This window comes from Ranitomeya variabilis, chromosome 4 (assembly GCF_051348905.1).
Source record: "Ranitomeya variabilis isolate aRanVar5 chromosome 4, aRanVar5.hap1, whole genome shotgun sequence".
In the NCBI taxonomy this organism is placed as follows: Eukaryota; Metazoa; Chordata; class Amphibia; order Anura; family Dendrobatidae; genus Ranitomeya; species Ranitomeya variabilis.
In genome coordinates, this window is record NC_135235.1 from 203,946,979 (window position 1) to 203,969,155 (window position 22,177).

The window sequence follows — 22,177 nt, forward strand, 5'->3', positions numbered from 1 at the left end:
AAGTGAGGAGGTTCAATATTTGTCCAGAATACTCTGGTCTGGGTTACGTCTGGTCTACGAGAAGAAGACAAGCCAGATTGGTGGCTAATATGTTGGGTGAAGATTGTTTTTGTCACTTTACCGGTTAGACCTTTTCTGGGATGTACGCTAGAGTCCCATGTTGTTATTTTTCCAAGAAATTAATAAGGATTTTGGAAATTAAACAATGAATGAGTGTTTTAAAGTAACCAATAATGCTCCATTATTGCCTGAAATATTCAAAAAATGGGGCTAAAGATGTTTTTTTTCTTCTAAAGATCTTTTACCTACGAATGATCTTTCCTTGAAAGAACAGTCCCCAAAATATCTATTGTCCTTTATTTTTTGCATTATACTTTAGTGGTGTTATCATGGTACCTGGGCTGCGCTTGCAGGAAAGGAGAAGAAGCCTCAATGGTATACAATTAAGGTTTCAATTCACACAAACGCATTTCGGTGCCGGAATAGTGCCTTTTTCATGGTAAAAAAAAAAGTCAGTGCCGCATTGGCACCTTCTTTGGGTTAAAAAAACAAATGTTAGTCCGGCGCCAAAATGCGTTAGTGTGAATACAAACCTTAATTGTATACCATTGAGGTATCTTCATTCCCACACGTGCAGCCCAGGTACTTTGATATCTCCATTAAAGTTCATTTCTATCCAGAAGAATTTCTTCTCCAGCAATGGGGCTGCAGCTGCTGATACTTAGGTTCTTGTAGATGTTGTGCCCTTACACAACCTTCCTTCCAATGGGAGCATTACTATCACTCTCACCCTCTCTTATTCCATTTGTAGTATTGCCCTACTGTGCATTTCTGTCCCAACCAGACCTCAGCATTTTTTACAATAGGGCGCAGGAGCTGAAAGTTTTGTGTTTATTGAACATAGAAAAAAAATGGCTAGTGCAACCAGAAGAGAAAAAAGTCAACAATTCCTTAAATGTGTAATCAGATCACATTCGTACTCCTGTAGCTCACATCACACAAACAAATGCGCACAGTCCAAATAACTAGGACAAGCCCCAGAAGAAGCTGTGAAAGCGAAACCCAGTGTCAGGAAAAATCTGGCTTTCCATTAGGACTTTATACTTTTACAGTATATAACGCACATTTTTTATCACTGTTAGTATTTAATAATAAATAACCTATTGAGTATCCAAGCTTGAGGTCTGTTGCACTAGGGTGTTATGCGTTATATATCCCTAGGGGTATCAAGACCAAAATTTGGATTTTCGTTAACCTGTGCTAGGAGACTACATGTATTAGTGGACAATCATTCCAACAGAACTGTTCCATTTTAGAGAAATTTTTATCCTTATGTGTATACAAAGGTGGTGAGTGGAAATGGTCCTTCAGACTGTCAACCATTTGTTTGTGCAATGTGAGCCACAGGAGTGCGAATGTGAACAGATTTCCCCAATGTTGCCGGAAAGGACAGGGACAGATCAAGGAGGAATACTGTGCAAGCCACCAAACCTGAAGAGGGGATCAAAGGCACCTTTGTATTATAAATAGCACTTTTGGGGACACTTGTGTCATCCCAGGAGCTTTAAGTTACGCCTCCAAAGACTGCCCGAAACAAATCCATATTCGTCAACTATCTAAAACTCTGTGTGAGTAACATGGGATCAATGTAATATTATGGACAACTGCGTTTTCAATTTTTTGGGCTTCAGGGAAACTTAGAGGCTACATATTGAAACTAAGAGGTCATAAGAAGTGAAGCAATGAGGAAAAGCTTAAATATTTGGGGAGATGGAAATTTAAACCTCATAATTACGTTAAAAATTAAGACAAAAGTTTTGACTAAAGTTTGTATGGCAGAAGTACATTGTGTATTTTCAAAAGCTTCCCACAAAAGTTGCCCCATCTAGTCAGCAACCAAGGAAATGACAGTGAACTGAGTATAACCAATTACTCCTTGGGAACCTTCCTCCAGACATCACCCTCGTCTACTCCAATGTTCTTCAAAAACAGAGTATATATATATATATATATATATATATATATATATATATATATATATATATATATAACAAGAATATTTGTAAACCCAAAGGCTCTTCAACTGAATTAAATATATTATTTCACAAACATACGTTCTCCGGTTCTCTTCTAGGTGGGCCCCACATTTTACAGTCTTTAGGGAGTCACGTTGTTATAGCAGGTGATATTCAGTATCTTGTTGCACATTTTTCACCTTTGACCTTTGTTGTCATTTTTGTGAATTGATTCGTTTGCCATTTTTTAAAGCCTGATCTCACAATCTGTTTCCCTGAGCTCATAATAGTGCAGTAAGTCATAATTGTCATCTTCTTCGCTCTTCGACTTTGGTGAAGGACCTTCCATTGGCCAAGAGTATGCGGTAAATTTGGCAATTCATTAATCTTCACAAGAATGCTTGTGTTACGTGTTTGTTTTTTCTCAAACATTCACAAATTTCATCGCATGTCAACCCCAATTCTGTGTGTCTTATAGTGGCGACACTTCATCAGCATAATCAGTGGAAACTTTGTCTACCTTCAGATCGCCAAAAAGCCATTAGTAAACTTTCAAAATTCTTCCTAATTTAAAATAAGCCAAGTATTTTAAAAAAAATTCAGCATGGTACTATTCATATTTCTCAAACTGATTGGAAACCAATACTCTTCATTTAAGACTCCAAAATGAAATGATGATGAGGGTAATGATGAAGATGATATGATGCTAGTTGGGAAAAAGCCACCATAGCAGAAATCACACTTCAGTTATTGTATGTGACTGTCCAGAATTTCTTTTGTTATCATCCAGGGGGCCCAGTCCATCCAGGTATTCTGGCTTAGAATTGCTATATAAATTCTTGATTTTATCCAATATAGGACTCTTATCCTTCCCCACCGTCTTTGGAGTATGGGGTGGACCATTAGGACATGAACCAACGTGATTATACTGGCCCATATCTGAGCACTCTGTCTCGCGATGGTAGAAATAACTGAAGTTGGATACAATGACTGGCACAGGAAGAGAGATGGTCAACACACCGGCAATGGCACAGAGTGAGCCCACCAGTTTACCACCAACAGTCTCAGGAGACATATCTCCGTAGCCTACAGTTGTCATTGTGACCACAGCCCACCAGAAGGCTTCCGGGATGCTGGTAAACTTGGTGTCTTCGTGATCTGCTTCTGCAAAGTATACAGAACTGGAGAAGAGAATAACTCCGATAAACAGAAAGAATATAAGAAGCCCAAGTTCTCGCATACTTGCTTTCAGTGTCTGTCCCAAAATCTGTAATCCCTTGGAGTGCCGAGACAGCTTAAAGATACGGAAGACTCTCACCAAACGGATTACTCTGAGAATGGCCAATGACATGGCTGGTTGGCCCACACCTTTGTTGCGAGCTAGTTCTGTGCCTAGTGCAACAAAGTATGGTATTATAGCCACAAAGTCAATAATATTCATGATATCCTTGAAGAAGGCCGCCTTGCTGGGAGAAGCTATGAAACGTACAGAGAGCTCAAAGGAGAACCAACAGATGCATATGGTTTCCACAATAAAGAAGGGATCCTCAAATGGACTTTTCTCTTTAAAGCTGTGTGTGAAATTTCCCCTATGAGCCGGCTGTACCTGCAACATAAGGAAACAAAAAAAACATTTTTAGGACATTTACAATATATAGGTCAAAAATTGTAAAGGGGTTATCACATCTGGGACATTTAGGTCTTAAATAAAAACTAAATAACCCCTTAAATAAAGCATTACTATAACCAAATATCACCATAAAACATAATGAAATGTAGTGGTACACAGTAAAAAAAAAAGCATAGAACAAAATATAAAAACATGACATTTATATTCCACATGTAAAGGAGAAAAACTTTCACCCCTGATGAAGTATGATGCGCGAAACGCGTGTCGGGCTTTCTGGGCATCTTGACTTCCCCCTAACGTCTGGTTGGTATTATTATATCTGAGTGTGCTATATACGGTTATGGTTTCACTACATATGTGTTTTCATTAGTGATGAGCGAGTATACTCGTTGCTCAGGTTTTTCTGAGCACGCTCGGGTGGTCTCCGAGTATTTGTGAGAGCTTGGAGATTTGTTTTTTGCTGACTCAGCTGCATGATTTGCGGCTGCTAGACAGCTTGATTACATGTGGGGATTCCTTAGCAACCAGGCAACCCCCACATGTACTCAGACAGGCTAGTAGCTGTAAATCATGCTGTTGCATCAACAAAAACTAAATCTCTGAGCAGTCACAAATACTCAGAGACCACCCCAGTGTGCTCTGGAAAACCTGAGCAATGAGTATACTCGCTCATCACTAGTTTTCATTAATATGGCTGCCAACATGGACCATAAATCCCTCAAGGACTGGGAAATTTTTCATTTTTGAGCTTTCGTTTCTTCTGCCCTTTATTCCAAGAGCCATAACTTTTTTATTTTTTGCGGGACGAGTTGTACTTTTGAATGACATCATTTATTTTATTATGTGAAGTAATGGAAAGTGGGAAAACAATTTAAAATGTGGCAAAATACCTAAAAAACATGCAATTCCATATTTTTTTCCGTTTTTTTTTATACCATATAAATGCCTTATACATTAATGTAAGTCATTCCTAACTCTGTTTTCTGATTTGCCCTACTACCTCAACCCTTTTTCTCCTTTACATTGTGGGGATTATATGTCATTTTTTATATATGTTTTTATTACTGTATACCAATAAAGGTTATGTTTAATGGTGGTATTAGATTCTTTCTGCACTACATTATCCAGAAAAATTAAGCCAATTTGTGCACAGTCAATTCTTATTTTTTGACAGGGTCCAGGATAAATGTAGGTCTCTGTGGCAGTTATTGCACATTTATTGCATATTCTATCAACGTTCTAAATGGTAAAACCACTTTTAATGAATGGACAACTGGGAGCACCTTTTCCCTTATAATTGGCCATGCCCCTACAATGCACGGTCCAACAAATGATGACAATGATGCATCCTAATGACAAGGATAATGGTAATTTCCAGTTATCATTTCATTAAAACATGTGTTCCAAAAGAAAGAACAGATGAACTTCGCGAGGAAAAGTTCTAAGAAATTCTAAGAATTCTAAGGAAGAATTGTTATTTCATGAGTAATGCCAGAATTTACTAAAACTGATGTAAAAAAAAGATCTAAAGAAACAAACAACTAAATGATAGCAGAACTAATCTTATAAGATGGACCTGAAAAACTAACATGCTCTCCCCATCAAAACTGAACACCAATAGGGCTATCAGCTCCAAGTGGTGAAAGAGGAACAATCAAGATTCATCATGACCTGGAAGGTGTAGGCACTCATGGTATATTGTACCTTCAAATAAATGTTAGAAAACCAGCATATCATTTTATAAAAAGATTAAAAAAGTGGCCAAAATGGATGATTCAAACCATTATGAGTGTTCGTCCATTCGTCGGGTGTACAAAAAGTTGACTAGTCACTAGTCACATTCGACTATTGTCTCAAACAAAGTTGGACGAGTTTTAATTTTTTAGTCCACTAGTCGGACATTTGATCATTCTTTAAAAGAATATTCCCAGTAGAATTGTTCATCCTTTGTCCGGTTATTGAACATGTACGTCCAAGTTGAAGAACCGTGACAGCTAAGGAGTCATTCAGACCTCAGTGATTTTGGTTGACCAAAAAAAGTTATCAACATTTTTTATCTGATTTCCATCAGAGTTTGGTCACTGTGTTTCATCACTTTTTCCTGTATGAAAAAAAAGATGGAGGTTTCTCAAACTTCTATCAACAGTCAGTAAAAAAGGACAGAACATAGATGGCAACTGAATGCTGTCCAATTTTTTCACCGACCCATAGAATTGCATTGGTGAGTTTGATCCAACACTCGGATCACAATTGGACAACTCTTCATGCTTTTAAGTGATCCTCTCAGTCTGCAAAAATACATGGATATGTGACCAGCTGTATAGAATGTGATAGGTACGAGTTTTATTGGCAAAAAAACACAGATAGAACTCCCACATGAAAAACTGATGTCTGAATGAGCCATGATTCACAAATAGGTCATGAGGATCTCCCAACCTATACTTAATAGCCTCATATGAGGCTGTTAAATTTGAGACTAGACACACATGGCCAGTTAGTTCACCGTGGTCCCCTACACACTTAAGTATGTATCTAGTATTAAATGTATGTGGCTCCATGTAGGTTTAGCAGACGACCGTTCATACAATGGATTTTCAACCATCAACCTATTTCTATCTATCGCTTATCGACACCTTAAGACAATGGGAAATCAAGATAATGTGATAAACAAAATAAAGGGTGAGTTTAGGCTATGTACAAAGATCAACGAGAAGAATAGCAACGAAACTGTATCGATCAAGTTAGCACAATATTCCATTACGATAAAAGTTCTGCACCAACTGTTAATTAAAGGTTAAGTATCTTAGAACTTGGAGTTCAGAACCTACCGAACTATCTTCAGACATGAAAACGAACCCCATGTGAGTGATGAGGACTAGCGTGAAATGAAACACAAGTTGGTAACTCTTGAAGGCAAGGTGCCACGAGCTTCATACTGCTGGGCAAACACACACGCAATTTGGTGTTTTAGGGGTCATGAACATTTGGAAGTGAGAAGTTTTATGGCTTAAAAAAAATCTTCGAGCTTAAGAGGGCTTCATAATTCAGTTCTACCATTGACCTCAAATGCTCTGACCACTCGTGTTACTAACATGGGTCACATAAGGACATAACCTTTACAACTTTAGAGATGGGGTATTCCTTCCAAACAAATGAGTCACTAAACCTGTATACATAGTAATGTTTTTGATTTATGATGTGGGCAAAAAATAATTTAACTGTTGAAAAATCTTAATTGGATATCCTTAACGAAATAAATGTGTAATATTAACTGGTCAATTCTGACGTCCAGAATTCTTTACTGTAACTATGTCTATCTGGTGTCCTACAATTTGGAGACTTCTGATGTTCCATCGTCCAGCTACCTAAGGATATTGCCCCGATTTGGCCCCAAATTTATCAATGCCAGTGATTTTCTAGAGGATCTTTGAAGGAGTTAGATGCTCTCGATTCATGAAATGGGGCGGGACAGGACCTTCTGAACATCATATATTTTTTAAAAATGCCAGCTCTTCATACTCCAGAAGTGCTATTCCAGACAATGACTAAAGTAGCATTTCTAGCGCTTCACATGGAGGTGCACACTACTTAGAAAAGGAACCAAATTCAAGTGGGGTGCACCTCTTAATGAATTTGACACCTTCTAATTCAGCAAGATTGTGCGGTACGCCAGTTTCGGTTGATCAGCTCCTATTTCTTTTTTAAGGCGGGTGAACTTGCCTAATTTTTTTAAACAAGCTTCAGGAAACAGTATTGATTTTTTTCCTGCAGCATTTTTTTAGCATCTTTTTGGTCATTTTCTGAGCATTTTTTTAAAGGTTTTTTTTTTTACTTTTTTAGGCAGTAATCCAGCAATTTTGTGGAAGTTTATGTTAGTGCAGTTTCTGGTCATTTTTTAAAAAAAGAAGAGAATGTCCATCTTCACCGAATCATGACATGATTAAGGGAGCTTAGTCTCCAGAAACGCGTTGAGATTCTTACCCATATGGTTCGTGCTGAAATCTGTATCCTCTATGTTTAAAGTTTGTGAATAAAGAAAACTCTTTTTTACGGATTCGGTGAAGCTGGACATTCTCTTCTTTTTTGGACTTTGTATGCCTGGACACAGCGGGTCCGTGCTCCCGAGGTTTGGTTTATGCATCACGGGTGAGCTGGCTTATATTTCTTTTTTCTAATTTTTTTTAACTCCATTCATCAATGAAGAAAGCGTTCAAGCAAAAACGTTGGAAAAACACGCAAAAAACACATCTGTGCATCTTTTAAGCCTTCCCTTTGACTTCTATTATGAAGTACAGAGCGTCGTCAGAGTGAAAGACACCTAAAGAATGGTTGGGTCACTTCTTTTAACTTGGCGTCTTTGGAAACCTGAAGATATGCTCCAAAGACTGAACAAACAAATGAGTGGGGTTTTTTTTACATAGAAATGCACATATTCATTCTTTTGAATGTTTCGTTAGTGGTTTTTGGAATGGACCCGCCTGAAAAAGACGTTTTTCCAGGAATTTATTTTTCTTGAAATCCAAAAGTCCTGTCACTTTCCAAGTTCCTTCTACTTTGATTTCTGCCAGGATGAACTCCTTAGAAATATTTTTTTCTATTTTTCACAAAATTCACAAAAAATGTCAATGAATACCACAGGGAAACAAAAAAAGTAGAGTGACTTAAAAATAAAAACAATGAAGGAATCCGACCCATTGAGTTCAAAGTTAAACCAAGGAAAAGGTGGCTCTGACCATATCAATCCCTTCTTGTTACAAAGGCAAAATAATGTTATAGAGGTTGCCCACAAATTAGGAACCTATAATAAGACTTATTAATTCATGTATTTACAGATACAGTTATATACCAGTAACTGTAAAATAGAAATATCTAATTATATTTTTTAATGAATTTAATTAATTAATTTAATTAATTAATTATAGAATGTACACAAAATGTGTATTTTCTTTGCTTTAAAATTTTAACAGAGGGACAGAATGGAAAATGGCTATTTACAATAGTATGTTTTGGACTTTGCAGCTCAGTGATTTTCCAGGAAAAAAAAAATGCTTCTTTCGGGGGTTGAAAAAAAATTAATTGTTAAATACACCATTAGGCTGTAACATTCTGTCTGGAGGACTCATCGCAACAGTTGATTGAACAGACTGCCCATTTATTTCAATGAGCACCATGTAATGGTCAATTTTACCCTGTAGTGGCAGTGGCTGAGTTTTATGAATTTCCATGCTGGACAAAATTCTGAAAAAAATGAAAGTTTAGCTACTGTATAAAAAGTATTGTGATTGTGTCACGAGTCATTAGGCGTTATTGGTAATTGCCTTACAAGAATTTACAAAGAAATTATCGAAAACAGGAATGTTTATTGGTGCTAAATCCTTCTGTCAATGACTACCTTGATAAACCCTCCTGACATTTCAGGGTGGAGACAGACTTACAAGACTAGTGACAGCTATTTTAGATAAGGGCAGCTTGTCCTGTAATTTGCTATTTCACGCTGTTGAAACCTTGGCGTAAGATTTTTTGGCATCACTTGTATCTGTAACTCAGGGGGGTCATTTTTAAGTGAATTGTCTGTAGGTGTCACAGTATTACTCAAGGTGCAGGGACTAAAGTCAAAAATTGTAGTCAGACGACCCATGTATTAAGGCAAAGCCTCTGCTGTGAAATATTGGTGACATATCATCCAACACTATTTATTCACATATATGTCAAACCTACGATGGGAAAGTCACTGGCACAACTGTATGGGGCGCACATGCCCTGGTTGCATCTGGGTCTTGGAGTCTGAGGATGTCCAATCTTTAAGGAGACTAAAGTTGGGGTACTGTAACCAAATTTTGCAATTGGGCCTCAGATCCTGCAGATGCAGGACAAATCACCATATGACTGTACTCTCTGGATTCCACCCACTATTCCTAGTTGTTTCTCCCTTCTTGCTGGATGTTTCTCGTTATTGGTTCTCCTTTCCCTTCTGCCACATATTTGTATATAGCGAGGACTGCCCCCGAGGAGCTTTATGTAATTCAATCCTTTAAAAGATGATCTGCAGCAGCAGCAGGTGCATGGCACTTCAGATACTGAAGAAGGACATATCGCAATGTAACTGCACTGTCTGGATTGCTCTCACTTTTCCTAGCTGTGAACCACTTCTTCATGGCTGTTTTCTCAATCTTGGTTCTCCTTTCCTTTATGACCCCTCCTTGGATGTAGAGAGGGCCTCCCCAAGGAGCTTTATGTCATTTATCCCACTCTTCCTGTATGTTTCTCATTCTTGGTTCTCCTTTCCCTTCTACCACCTTCTTGTATATAGAGGGGACCGCCGCCGAGGAACTTTATGTAATTCAAACAGCATTTGACATAAATCTCCTCCCCTTTTTAAAGATGTTCTGCAGCAGTTGGTGCATGGCCCCGCAGATACTGAAGTAAAAGGACATATCACAATGTAGCTGCACTGTCTGGATTGCTCTCACTATTCCCAGTTTTTTCCCTTTCTTCATGGATGTTTCTCATTCTTGGTTCTCCTTTCCCTTCTGCCACATCCTTGTTTATAAAGGGGACCGCCCCCAAGGAGCTTTATGTAATTCAAACAGTATTTTACATAAATCTCCCCTCTTTAATGATTTTCTGCAGCAGCTGGTGCATGGCCCTGCAGATACTGAAGAAAAAGGACATATCACCATGTAGCTGCACTTTCTGGATTTCTCTCACTATTCCTAGTTGTTTCCCCTTCTTCATGGCTGTTTTCTCAATCTTGGCTCTCCTTTCTCTTATGCCACCTCCTTGTATATAGAGAGGACCGCCCCTGAGGAGCTTTATGTAATTCAAACAGCATTTGACATAAAACTTCTCCACCGATTAAAAGATGTTCTGCAGCAACAGGTGTATGCTGCTAAATACTTATAAGATAAGCACCCCATAAAGAGGTATCCCCTTTCAGAAAACCTTCTGTAATAGGCTGTGGAAGCTAGAAAAAAAAACCTGGATAATACTCTCCCTCTCTTTTAGACCCACTGAGTTCACTGATTGTCTGCAGTGCTGTGACATCAGAGCTGCAGACAAACAACAGAGACCGCAAATAATTTACTCTTTTACGTCTTCTTGTCCATTTCATGGGAGTTTTTGATGGGTGCATATAATAAGGAATGATTAATCCCCAATAATAAATTAATTTAGGAGTTTTCCAAAATCACTCTAAGGTGAAAGTCTGTAGCCAATAGTGATTACATTTCTTACACCCTTTTGAATGGATTTCTAATAATTAAGAAGTAAAGCTGTCAATTTTTCTTTTTTTTGGTCATACGTGATAATCATCACACAACAAAACCTACCTGTGATGATGTGGACTCACTAATTTGCTAACTTAATGTCACTGGTCACTGCTTGCCAGGTATTCTTTTCCTTCCTTTTTATTTTTTGGCCCTCTAAATTAATGGTACACAAGTAGTTTGTAATATATCTTATCAGAGATATCTGCTTCTTTCTCCTTAAGGACTGATCTTTCGCTCTGTAAATACTGTAGTCAGAGGTAAAATCTGTATTTAGGGAAAGCAGATTTTGTCACTACCAAGATAGGAGATGACAGTTGGTGCTTATAAGATTCTATGGAGAGGGGAAGTGGTAGGAGGAGGGAGGAGCTAGAGCAGGCACATTCTGCTGCAAGTTCTCCTGAAAGGATAGTTACATTTTTAAACTTTCGTTTAACTGTCATTTCAGGATTACTTGCAGTAGAATGTCTGGATCAGCTTCCAGCTCCTCCTATCACTACCCTCTCCATAAAATGTTGTAAGCACTAACTGTCTCCCGAAACGACAGACACATTTTAAACTTTTTTAGAACTGTGTAACTGTCATTTCAGGAAAACTTGCAGTAAAATGTAAGTGTCTGTCTGTAGCCCCTCTCTCCTCCTACCACTTTTCTCTCCATAGAATCTTATAAACACCAACTGTCATCTTAATCAATAGTTACACTTTAAACTTTTTTTTTAACAATGTAATTGTCATTTCAAGAAGTTAATGTCTTTGTCGGCCTCCAGCTCCTCCCTCCTCCATAGAATTTTAAAAGAAAAGCACCCACTGTCATCTCCTATCTCAGTGATGGGAAAGTCTGTATTGACTGAACACAGATTTTTATCAGATTTTACCCCTGAAATAACAGTGAAAGATCAGTCCTGGAGGAGTAAGAAGCACATTTCTTTCATAAGATATATTAGAAAGTTGCTAATTTTCACTCGTACTATTGATTTATGAATTAAAAATTAAAAACAACAGATACACTTTAAATGGCTAAGAATCGTATCTGTAGGTTTTTAAAAAATATATTTTTATGAGATGTTTTACAATTTCTTCTCAATTCTCTATTACTGAATAATCCAGAAATTCTGTGGCTTGTCCGCAGAGAACTGTGCATCACATAATCTTAGATTTTGCAATCTGTACTTGAGAGCTATGGTCACCTTGGTATGGTTGCTACTTTGTAATTGCCTAATTCCCCAGCATTTTTTATTTCCATCTTGTTTTTTTTTTCATTTTTCTTGTTTTTTTCTACAGCGTCAAAATAGAAAACTATAATTTGCCAATATCAAGATATCAGAATACAAAAGCCGTCCCGACAGATGTACAACAGAAAACATCTATTTTATGACTTTTACGAGATAATCTAAGGTTTCAAAAATTCTAAAAATTCTTTCTCTCTCTCCGTCTCTGTAACCAAGCACAAGTTCAACAACACACTGTCCTATCGTGTCCTGGATTAAGTGACACCAAGATGTCGGTACACCTCAGAATGTTGTTAATCCTGTCAAGAATAGATGTGCAACTATGATGACCTGTCACCCGATCCCCACACACATCATGACAAGACAGTGATACCATTTTGGCAAATGAGGTCAGGGCAGAATCTTCAAAAGCTCCAAAATGTTTCATGTGTAATTGAATATTTACTAATTGTGGTTGTTTTTTTTGTTTTTTTTTAACTAATATTTAATACTAATCTTATTCCAGTTTGTATGAGTAGGACTAGATCAAGGGAAGCCTACATGAAGTTGGGTTAAACCCTTTAAGGTTTGTGTCTCATTTTGCATCTTAGCCCCTTAAAACATAGGCGGTGTCAAGTTGGGCATGTTGACTCTCATGGAATGCAGAAAAAAAGAAGTGAGAGGTATAAGACGAAATCAGTGCTCGATCAAGACACAGATAAAAATAGTTTGTCATCCAACAAAACTCGATAACTCCTAGCTGGTATTTTGTAAAGTGTCATATGCCCAGAGCCAGGCGGACCTCCCAAGCCTTGGATATGATGTGAGTTCCAAAAACACGGCTGTGTTTAAGAGGAACAGATCAAGAATATAAACACAAAACTTCATCATTAACCCCTTAACGACCGCCGATACGCCTTTTAACGGCGGCCGCTAAGGGTACTTAAACCACAGCGCCGTTAATTAACGGCGCTGTGGAAAAAGTGAATAGCGCCCCCCAGAGTCGGATTTTCTCTGGGGTCTAGGTTACCGGGGGTAGCCGAGACCCCAGAGAACATGATTCGGGGTTTTTTTACCGGCCCTCGAGTTGCGATCGCCGGTAATCAACCGTTTACCGGCGGTCGCAAAAAAACCTAACACGATTTCCCATTTAATTTCTTTGTCCTCCGATGTGATCGCACATCAGAGGACAGAGAAATGGGGTCCCCGATCGCCCCCGATAGCCCCCCGATACTCACCTGTCTCCCCCGGTGCTCCTCGTGGCTCCCGATGGGCGCCGCCATCTTCTTCCAGCAAAAAAATGGCGGGCGCATGCGCAGTGCGCCCGCCGGCCGGCACCCGGGAGATCTTTGGGGTCTCGGCTGCCGGGGGTAGCCGAGACCCCAAAGAACATGATCGGGGTCGGTTTTTACCGACCCCTGTTTTGCGATCGCCGGTAATTAACTGTTTACCGGCGACCGCAAAAAAAAAAAAAAAAGCAATGTGTAATTCTCTGTCCTCTGATGTGATCGCACATCAGAGGACAGAGAAATAGGGGGATTTGGGGACCCTATCATACTTACCGGTGTCCCTGGGTCCTCCTGTGTCCTCTTCTGGCCGCCGGCTTCTTCCTTCTGTAAGAAAATGGCGGGCGCATGCGCAGTGCGCCCGCCATGATCTGCCTGCCGGCAGCTAGAGGAGTTGGGGCTAAATTTAGGGTTAGGGTTAGGGCTAGGGTTAGGGTTAGGGTTAGGGCTAGGTTTAGGGTTAGGGCTAGGGTTAGGGCTAGGGTTAGGGTTGGGGCTAAATATAGGGTTAGGGTTGGGGCTAAATTTAGGGTTAGGGCTGGGGCTAAATTTAGGGTTAGGGTTAGGGTTGGGGCTAAAGTTAGGGCTAGAGTTAGATTTGGGGCTAAATTTAGGGTTAGAGTTGGGGCTAAAGTTAGGGTTAGGGTTGGGGCTAAAGTTAGGACTAGGGTTGGGGCTAAAGTTAGGACTAGGGTTGCGGCTAAAGTTAGGGTTAGAGTTGGAATTAGGGTTTGGATTAGGGTTGGCATTAGGGTTACGTTTGGGATTAGGGTTAGGTTTGGGATTAGGGTTAAGGTTAGGGTTGGGATTAGGGGTGTAATGGGATTAGGGTTAGGTTTGAGGTTAGGGTTGAGATTAGGATTAGGGGTGTGTTGGATTTAGGGTTCTGATTAGGGTTATGGCTGTTTTGGGGTTAGGGTTGCGATTATCCTTAGGGTTGTGATTAGGATTATGGATCGGGTTGGCATTAGGGTTAGGGGTGTGTTGGGGTTAGGGTTGGAGTTAGATTTGGGGGGTTTCCACTGTTTAGGTACATCAGGGGGTCTCTAAACGCCACAGCCAATTTTGCGCTCAAAAAGTCAAATGGTGTTCCCTCCCTTCCGAGCTCTGCCATGCACCCAAACAGTTGTTTACCCCAACATATGGGGCATCAGCGTACTCGGGATAAATTGGACAACAACTTTTGGGGTCCAATTTCTCCTGTTACCCTTGTGAAAATAAAAACTTGGGGGCTAAAAAATCTTTTTTGTGGGAAAAAAAATATTTTTTATTTTCACAACTCTGCATTAAAAACTTCTGTTAAGCACTTGGGCATTCAAAGTTCTCACCACACATCTAGATAAGTTCCTTGGGGGCTCTAGTTTCCAAAATGGGGTCACTTGTGGGGGGTTTCTACTGTTTAGGTACATCAGGGTCTCTGCAAACGCAACATAATGCCCGCAGACCATTCTATCAAAGTCTGCATTCCAAAATGGTGTTCCTTCCCTTCCGAGCTCTGCCATGCGCTCAAACAGTGGTCCCCCCCACACATGGGGTATCAGTGTACTCAGGACAAATTGGACAACAACTTTTGGGGTCCAATTTCTCTTGTTACCCTTGTCAAAATAAAAATTTGGGGGCTTAAAAATATTTTTTTGTGGAAAAAAATTTTTATTTTTATTTTCACGACTCTGCATTATAAACTTCTGTGAAGCACTTGGGCATCCAAAGTTCTCACCACACATCTAGATAAGTTCCTTGGGGTGTCTAGTTTCCAAAATGGGGTCACTTGTGGGGGGTTTCTATTGTTTAGGTACATCGGGGGCTCTGCAAACGCAACATAATGCCCTCAGACCATTCTATCAAAGTCTGCATTTCAAAACGGCGCTCCTTCCCTTCCGAGCTCTGCCATGCACCCAAACAGTGGTTTACCCCAACATATGGGGTATCAGCCTACTCAGCATACATTGCACAATACATTTTGGGGTCCAATTTCTCCTGTTACCATTGTGAAAGCAAAAATTTGGGGGTGAAAAATCATTTTTGAGGAAAAAATATGATTTTTTTTATTTTCATGGCTCTACATTATAAACTTCTGTGAAGCAGTTTGGGGTTCATAGTGCTCATCACACATCTAGATAAGCTCTTTGGGGGCTCTAGTTTCCAAGATGGGGTCACTTGTGGGGGGGTTCTACTGTTTAGGTACATCAGGAGCTCTGCAAATGCAACATGCCCGCAGACCATCCCATCAAAGAATGCATTCCAAGCGGCGCTCCTTCCCTTCCGAGCCCCGATGGAACAGTGACCCACCCACATACGGGGTATCAGCATACTCAGGACAAACTGGTCAACAGAATTTGGGGTCCAATGTCTCCTGTTACCCTTGAGAAAATAAAAAATTGCAGGCTAAAAAATCATTTTTGATGAAAAAAAAGGATTTTTTTATTTTCGCGGTTCTACTTTATAAATTTCTGTGAAGCACTTGGGGGTTTAAAGTGCTCACCACACATCTAGATAAGTTTTCTAAGGGGTCTAGTTTCCAAAATGGTGTCAGTTGTGGGGGATTCCACTGTTTAGGCACATCAGGGGCTCTCCAAACGCGACATGGCATCCGATCTCAATTCCAGCCAATTCTACATCGAGAAAGTAAAACGGCAGTCCTTCTCTTCCAAGCTCTGCGGTGCGCCTAAACAGTGGTTTACCCCCACATATGGGGTATCGACGTACTCAGGAGAAATTGCACAACAACGTTTGTGGTCTAATTTCTCCTGTTACCCTTGTAAAAATAAAAATTTGGGGGCAAAAAGATCATTTTTGTAGAAAAAATTAGATTTTTTATTTTCACGGCTCTACATTATAAACTTCTGAGAAGCACCTGGGGGTCTAAAGTGCTCACCACACATCTAGTTAAGTTCCTTAAGGGGTCTAGTTTCCAAAATGGGGTTACTTGTGGGGGGTTTCCACTGTTTAGGCACATCAGGGGCTCTCTAAACGTGACATGGCATCCGATCTCAATTCCAGCCAATTCTGCATTGAAAAAGTCAAACGGCGCTCCTTCTCTTCCAAGCTCTGCGGTGCGCCCAAACAGTGGTTTACTCCCACATATGGGGTATCGGTGTATTCAGGAGAAATTGCACAACAACATTTATGGTTAAATTTCTGTTTTTACACTTGTGAAAATAAAAAAAAATGGTTCTGAAGTAAAATGTTTGCAAAAAAAAGTTAAATGTTCATTTTTGCCTTCCTCATTGTTTCAGTTCATGTGAAGCACGTAAAGGGTTAATAAACTTCTTGAATGTGGTTTAGAGCACCTTGAGGGGTGCAGTTTTTAGAATGGTGTCACACTTGGTTATTTTCTATCATATAGACCCCTCAAAATGACTTCAAATGTGATGTGGTCCCTAAAAAAAAATGGTGTTGTAAAAATGAGAAATTGCTGGTCAACTTTTAACATTTATAACTCCCTAACAAAAAAAAAAATTTGTTTCCAAAATTGTGCTGATGTAAAGTAGACATGTGGTATATCTCTCTGATTTAAGGGCATAAAAATACAAAGTTTGAAAATTGCAAAATTTTAATTTTTTTTGCCATATTTCTGTTTTTTTCATAAATAATCGCAAGTAATATTGAAGAAATGTTACCATTAACATGAAGTACAATATGTCACGAAAAAACAATCTCAGAATCAGCAGGATCCGTTGAAGCGTTCCAGAGTTATAACCTCATAAAGTGACAGTGGTCAGAATTGTAAAAATTGGCCTGGTCATTAAGTACCAAATTGGCTCTGTCACTAAGGGGTTAATAACTTCTCAGTAATTAATTGTGTATTAGAGTATGGAGATGGACATGTTGCCAAAGTTCACCCATGAAGAAACAAGTATTATGTTATGTGATGTAATGTGAACTGTGATGTATATTGCAAATTGTGATGTACATTAAAGTTGTTGATAATACTGATAATGTATGTAGTTTGACAGTAGGGATAGTGATAGTTGATGTATGGGACTAGCCCAGAGTGGGAGGTGATAAATTGAAGGGAAAGTGACAATTTCCTGGCAGAGAGTTAGATAGGGCCTAACGTGCATAGAAATAGGACATAAGGTCCAACATGAGCAATGCTGCATTCTGGGGTGTCCCTGAGGTGAGAGGAGACCGAAGGATAGAGATAGTGAGATCCAGAGCAGAAGTGATTAAGAGACAAAGTGGTTTACTGGAGATGAGTCCTGGCAGAGGATGACTAGCCACAAGGTCCAGAGTTTAAAACTTTTGAAGGTAACGGGTCTAAACAGGACTGAGTGCGTGAGACGAGTAAATGCCCTGGGCGTGAGTTCCAGAACGTCAACATTAAAGGAGATAAGTATCAGCCATACTGGCACCCTTAGGGAAAAAAAGAAGATGAGAATCGCGGGACGAGTACATGACTCTTGCTAAGCAGGACTGTAGTGTCAGGCTGGGTTATGCTGAAGCAACGAGAAAGAGTGGAAACAGAGGACAAGTAGAGACAGTAAAGAGGAAAGGAGACGATAGAGAACAAAAAGGAAAAGAAAGACGGAAACTGTGTGAAAAATGCTTTAAGATATAAAGGAAATTATCATAAGAATGTGTGTACCCTCTATCTTTTGTATATATTCCTTACCAAGTTCCCGTTAAAGTATAAAGGTTATTTTTGAATGGTGGTCTCCCTCACTGAACTGTGAAACATCTGGTACTTGTAAACCAGCAACATCGATCACATGCGACCTGCAAGGGCGTAGTGACCTCACAGCACAAGTCCACACACCAGCCAGGACCCCCCCACTTTCAGGTAACGTGCCGTGGCATAAGAGACGAGTGCCTCGCTCACAGCTACCACCCTGCACCATATTACAGTAGTATAACACAAACTTAAATATATGGACACACCACTTGTCCCAGTAGAGTAGATTTAATATGTGATGTTCATGCAACCATTTATTGCATTGCTATGCTTTGCAAAGGTATCAAATTGGGGAGAAGTTCAAGTAACGTTACAAGAAAAAAGCAGAGGGGCATTAACAGTTAGACAAGCCTGGTAGCTGGGAGGAGTATTAGGAAGCAAAAAAGGAATAAGCTAGTTCCAGGGTTTCAATTGCATTGACTTAAAGGGGTTGGCCGACCATGGAATACAAATCTGCAGTCACATAGAGTGACTGCAGATTTGAACCCCATGGTCGGCCAACCCCTTTAAGTTTGCGATATAGATACATGTGGTCACATGCCGACTAGACGTGCGCGTTCTCGTTCAATCGAAGGCCAGACACGTCTAGATGGCATGTGGCCAGAAGGATGAAAATCACATACTTACAGTTACATAACCGCCCGCTCCTGCCCCCTGCACTGGAGAATTTTCACAGCGTGCACTATGCGCGATGTGTGGAGCATCACCTAAGCGTGTTTTCCCACTAAAATTAATAGGAATCTTATTTAATGAGTATTTCAGATCTTTTTTTCATGTGGATTTTGAAAAAGAATCTGCTCCAAAATCCACTTACAGTAAAAGAAAAACAAAACCCCTGAATGAATATAACAAGACTAAATATTGAAGATTTGGGGCCCAATTTATTATTGCATTTGCACCAGTTTTTTGTTGATTTTTTTGCGTTTTGAATCCTTTTTTTTAAAGTTTTATACGTGTGTTTTTCTTACATTTGCTATTGTGGTCAGAGTTTGGAGTTTCCAGATGTTTTCACCTGTTTCCTAATTAGCGACTTTTCAAAAGGTAGCAAAATTTGTCGCAAATGTTCTCCAATCCTACCCCAGGAATGATTCTATGCAAATCAACAATTTTTGTGACATCTTGCCATAAACGTGCACTAAATAGTCGCAAAAAGACCGTTTTAGTGAGATATTAAAAATCATGACCTAGTTTTTCGTTAACCATAATGTAAAAGTAAATTTTCTACAAAGTTCATGTATTACATAGTCACCAACTGTCCCTAATCTGCAGAGATAATCCCAGGTTTTAAAGATTTGTCCCTGGTTATTTTCTTGTCTCTTTTATTGTTTCTCTTGTAATTTATTATTGACCAATCACACAGAGATATTGTTCATCTTCTCTATTCAATTTCTTCTATGAATTCAAGTGCTATAATAAAATTATTATTATTCTCACCTTGAATAAACAGGAAAAACAATAAATGGCTAACAGATGTGGGACCTGCATCTATTTTGAGAGCGCGGCTACATCTTTCGGGCATCTGTTTCTGCAATATCAAGGGTCCACCAGTAACCAACTCCAAGACCCCACTTCAGCTACATGCAAACGTGACATTATCCTCAATCACAAATTGATATATAACAATGATCTGGGTAGATTGTTAGATGAATAAGATTCCACCTTTGTCTGTACATATTGATTCACGTATATAGTGCCATGTACTGCTCATATAAGAGGGTGGTGGCCCACCGGAGGATTCTCCGGTTCTCCTGTCGGCCAGTCCAAGCATAAAGATCCTAAAAAAAAATTTTTAAGGAAAAAATGTAATACTGCTAAGCTTTCCAACGGTCAAAATTCCCAATACATCCAAACGTCTGAGGACCTCAAAATTTGAGTTTTGAGAATAAAGGGATTAGTTTTGGGTTTAGGGTATGTTCACACGTGGCTTTATTTCGCACCAATATGTGTTCTTAACCCATTCATTTAAAGGAGTGAAAAGCGCTACAAAGATGCTGAAATAATTGACGTCTTGGTAACAAAACAGCAAGGTAAAAACCCCGCGACGCGCGCTAGAGATTTCAGAAATCTTATTGCTTATGCTGGTACTGTAAAACACTGCATATTTTACGCACCAGGAAAAATTCCACGTGTGAACATACCCTAAGTGGGCTTAGCTCAAAGTGGACAATTTTTTTTTTGATAAACCCTACTATGGCATATCAACATCATACAAGATCAATTTTTGCTCCGGACTCTCGGAGAGCCACTAACAAAGAGTCCCCAAGAATGTTCCAAACTACTACTATAGACACGCCAATTGCTTTGTTCTAAGAATGGGTTTGATGTGCCATATTTGGAAAATGTTTCACTTTTGTGTTTTCGATTTTTCACTCCCTTCCAAGACCTATAACTTTTTGTTTCATTTTTCCATCAACTTATGAGGGCTTTATTGTTACAGAATGAGTTGTCGTTTTGAATCACTCCATTCATTTTATCATGTAATGTTCAGAAAAATGGTAAAAAGACTTCCAAGTAAGGTAAAATTAAAAACTAAAGAAACAAAATTCCGCTGTTGTTTTTTGGGTTTTGTTTTTACAACATTCATAAAAAGTGACCAGGCAGTATGATTCTGCAGGTCAGTATAAGTAGTGCAATACCAAATTATAATTTTTTTTTAAATATATTTTAGAAATAAAAAAAAAAATCTAAACTTTGTAAAAAAGAAATTTGACTGTGTCAGCATTTTATGAAACGTACAAGTTTTTAATATTTATGTAAATAAAGTTTCGTGAGATTTTGTTTTTTTGTGCCCCTAGATTACTTGTTATTGACTCCATTTTGGCGTACGTGTAATGTTTTGATCATTATTAATTGCATTTTTTGTGGGGGTACTGTGACAGTAAAAAAAAAGTTGTTCTTGCGTTTCGACTCTTTTTGGTAATTTTTGTCATTTAACGTAAGATTAAAATTATTTTGGATTTTGATAGATTGGACTTTTTCAGATGCGGCAATACCAAAGATATTTTTCTAATTTTTTTCTTTTTTTAAAATGGGAAAAAAAGGGTGATTTAAACTTTGTAAAATTTGTTGTTTTAACTTTATTTCTTAGTCCCCTTAAGAGACTGAAATCACTTGATAACTCATAATATATATTGCAATACTAAAAGGAGATCTGTCAGCAGATTTTGCTATGGAATCTGAGAGCAGTATGATGTAGAGGCAGAGACTCTGAATCCAGTGATGTGTCAGTTACTGGGTTGCTTGGTGCAGTTTTGATAGAATCCCTTTTTTATCTGCTGCAGATCAGGGAATGCTTAGCGGTGTATAACCTCCCCCATGTCACTGATTGGCCACTTCCTGTGTACACTGTAAGTAAACTTCCAATCAGTGGTGGGGGCGTGATTACACAGTAGTAGGACTAGGAAGCACATGACTAGTCCAGTAGTGATAATCTCCTTCTGATAAAACACTGATTGTATTGAAACTACAACACTCAGTCTAATAAGTGACATATCCCTGGAATCAGGCTCTCTTGCTCTATACTATGCTGTTCTTAGATTAAATAGCACAAACCTGATAAGCTATTCCCTTAAAGCACTGGTGAGCAGTTTGGCTTTGATGTGGTCCAAGGACAGCATATGCATGGGTTTGGAGGGTTTCCCTGTGAGTATCTACTTCGGACAATTCCTTTTTGAAGGGGATTCTTCTAATGGAAACCCCCATTGATCCTGCCGCCGAAAGGGTTAATTGGTTTTCTGAACCAGATAACCCTTTAAGATTTTTTTCCCCCATAACCAACAGTTTTACTAGGGTTTAAAATGGAAGATTGCATTTCCATCTGTCAGAAAGGTCAAGAGATAGAATTTTCAGACACTGTTTTCCATTACTTCCCTACACTGCTTCTCCCATCAAGACATATGACTCACAGGCAGGACGCACATGTCATGTTTTTCCACAGTACATCAAAGAAGAGTGACAATGAATGACTGCACCCCGGGCCACCGCCACCACAACATTTCTCATACCATCTACTCTGCATTCATCAACCACGAGAATTATAATAATAATAATAATAATAACCCTTTAAAGACCAGGGAATTTTTTTTTGGTTCTTTTTTT

The 22,177-nt window shown here is 39.1% G+C and overlaps 1 protein-coding gene across 1 annotated transcript in view; it reads right to left on the reverse strand.

Moving 5' to 3' along the window:
- Window positions 1–2,065: 2,065 nt before the first annotated feature.
- Window positions 2,066–22,177, reverse strand: part of LOC143770250 (potassium voltage-gated channel subfamily A member 7-like) — a 38,441-nt gene continuing 18,329 nt past the window's right edge. Inside the window, exon 2 of the mRNA XM_077259703.1 lies at window positions 2,066–3,621. Coding sequence (XP_077115818.1) covers window positions 2,752–3,621 — 870 coding nt within the window. The 3' untranslated portion in view covers window positions 2,066–2,751. The remainder of the gene's footprint in view (window positions 3,622–22,177) is intronic.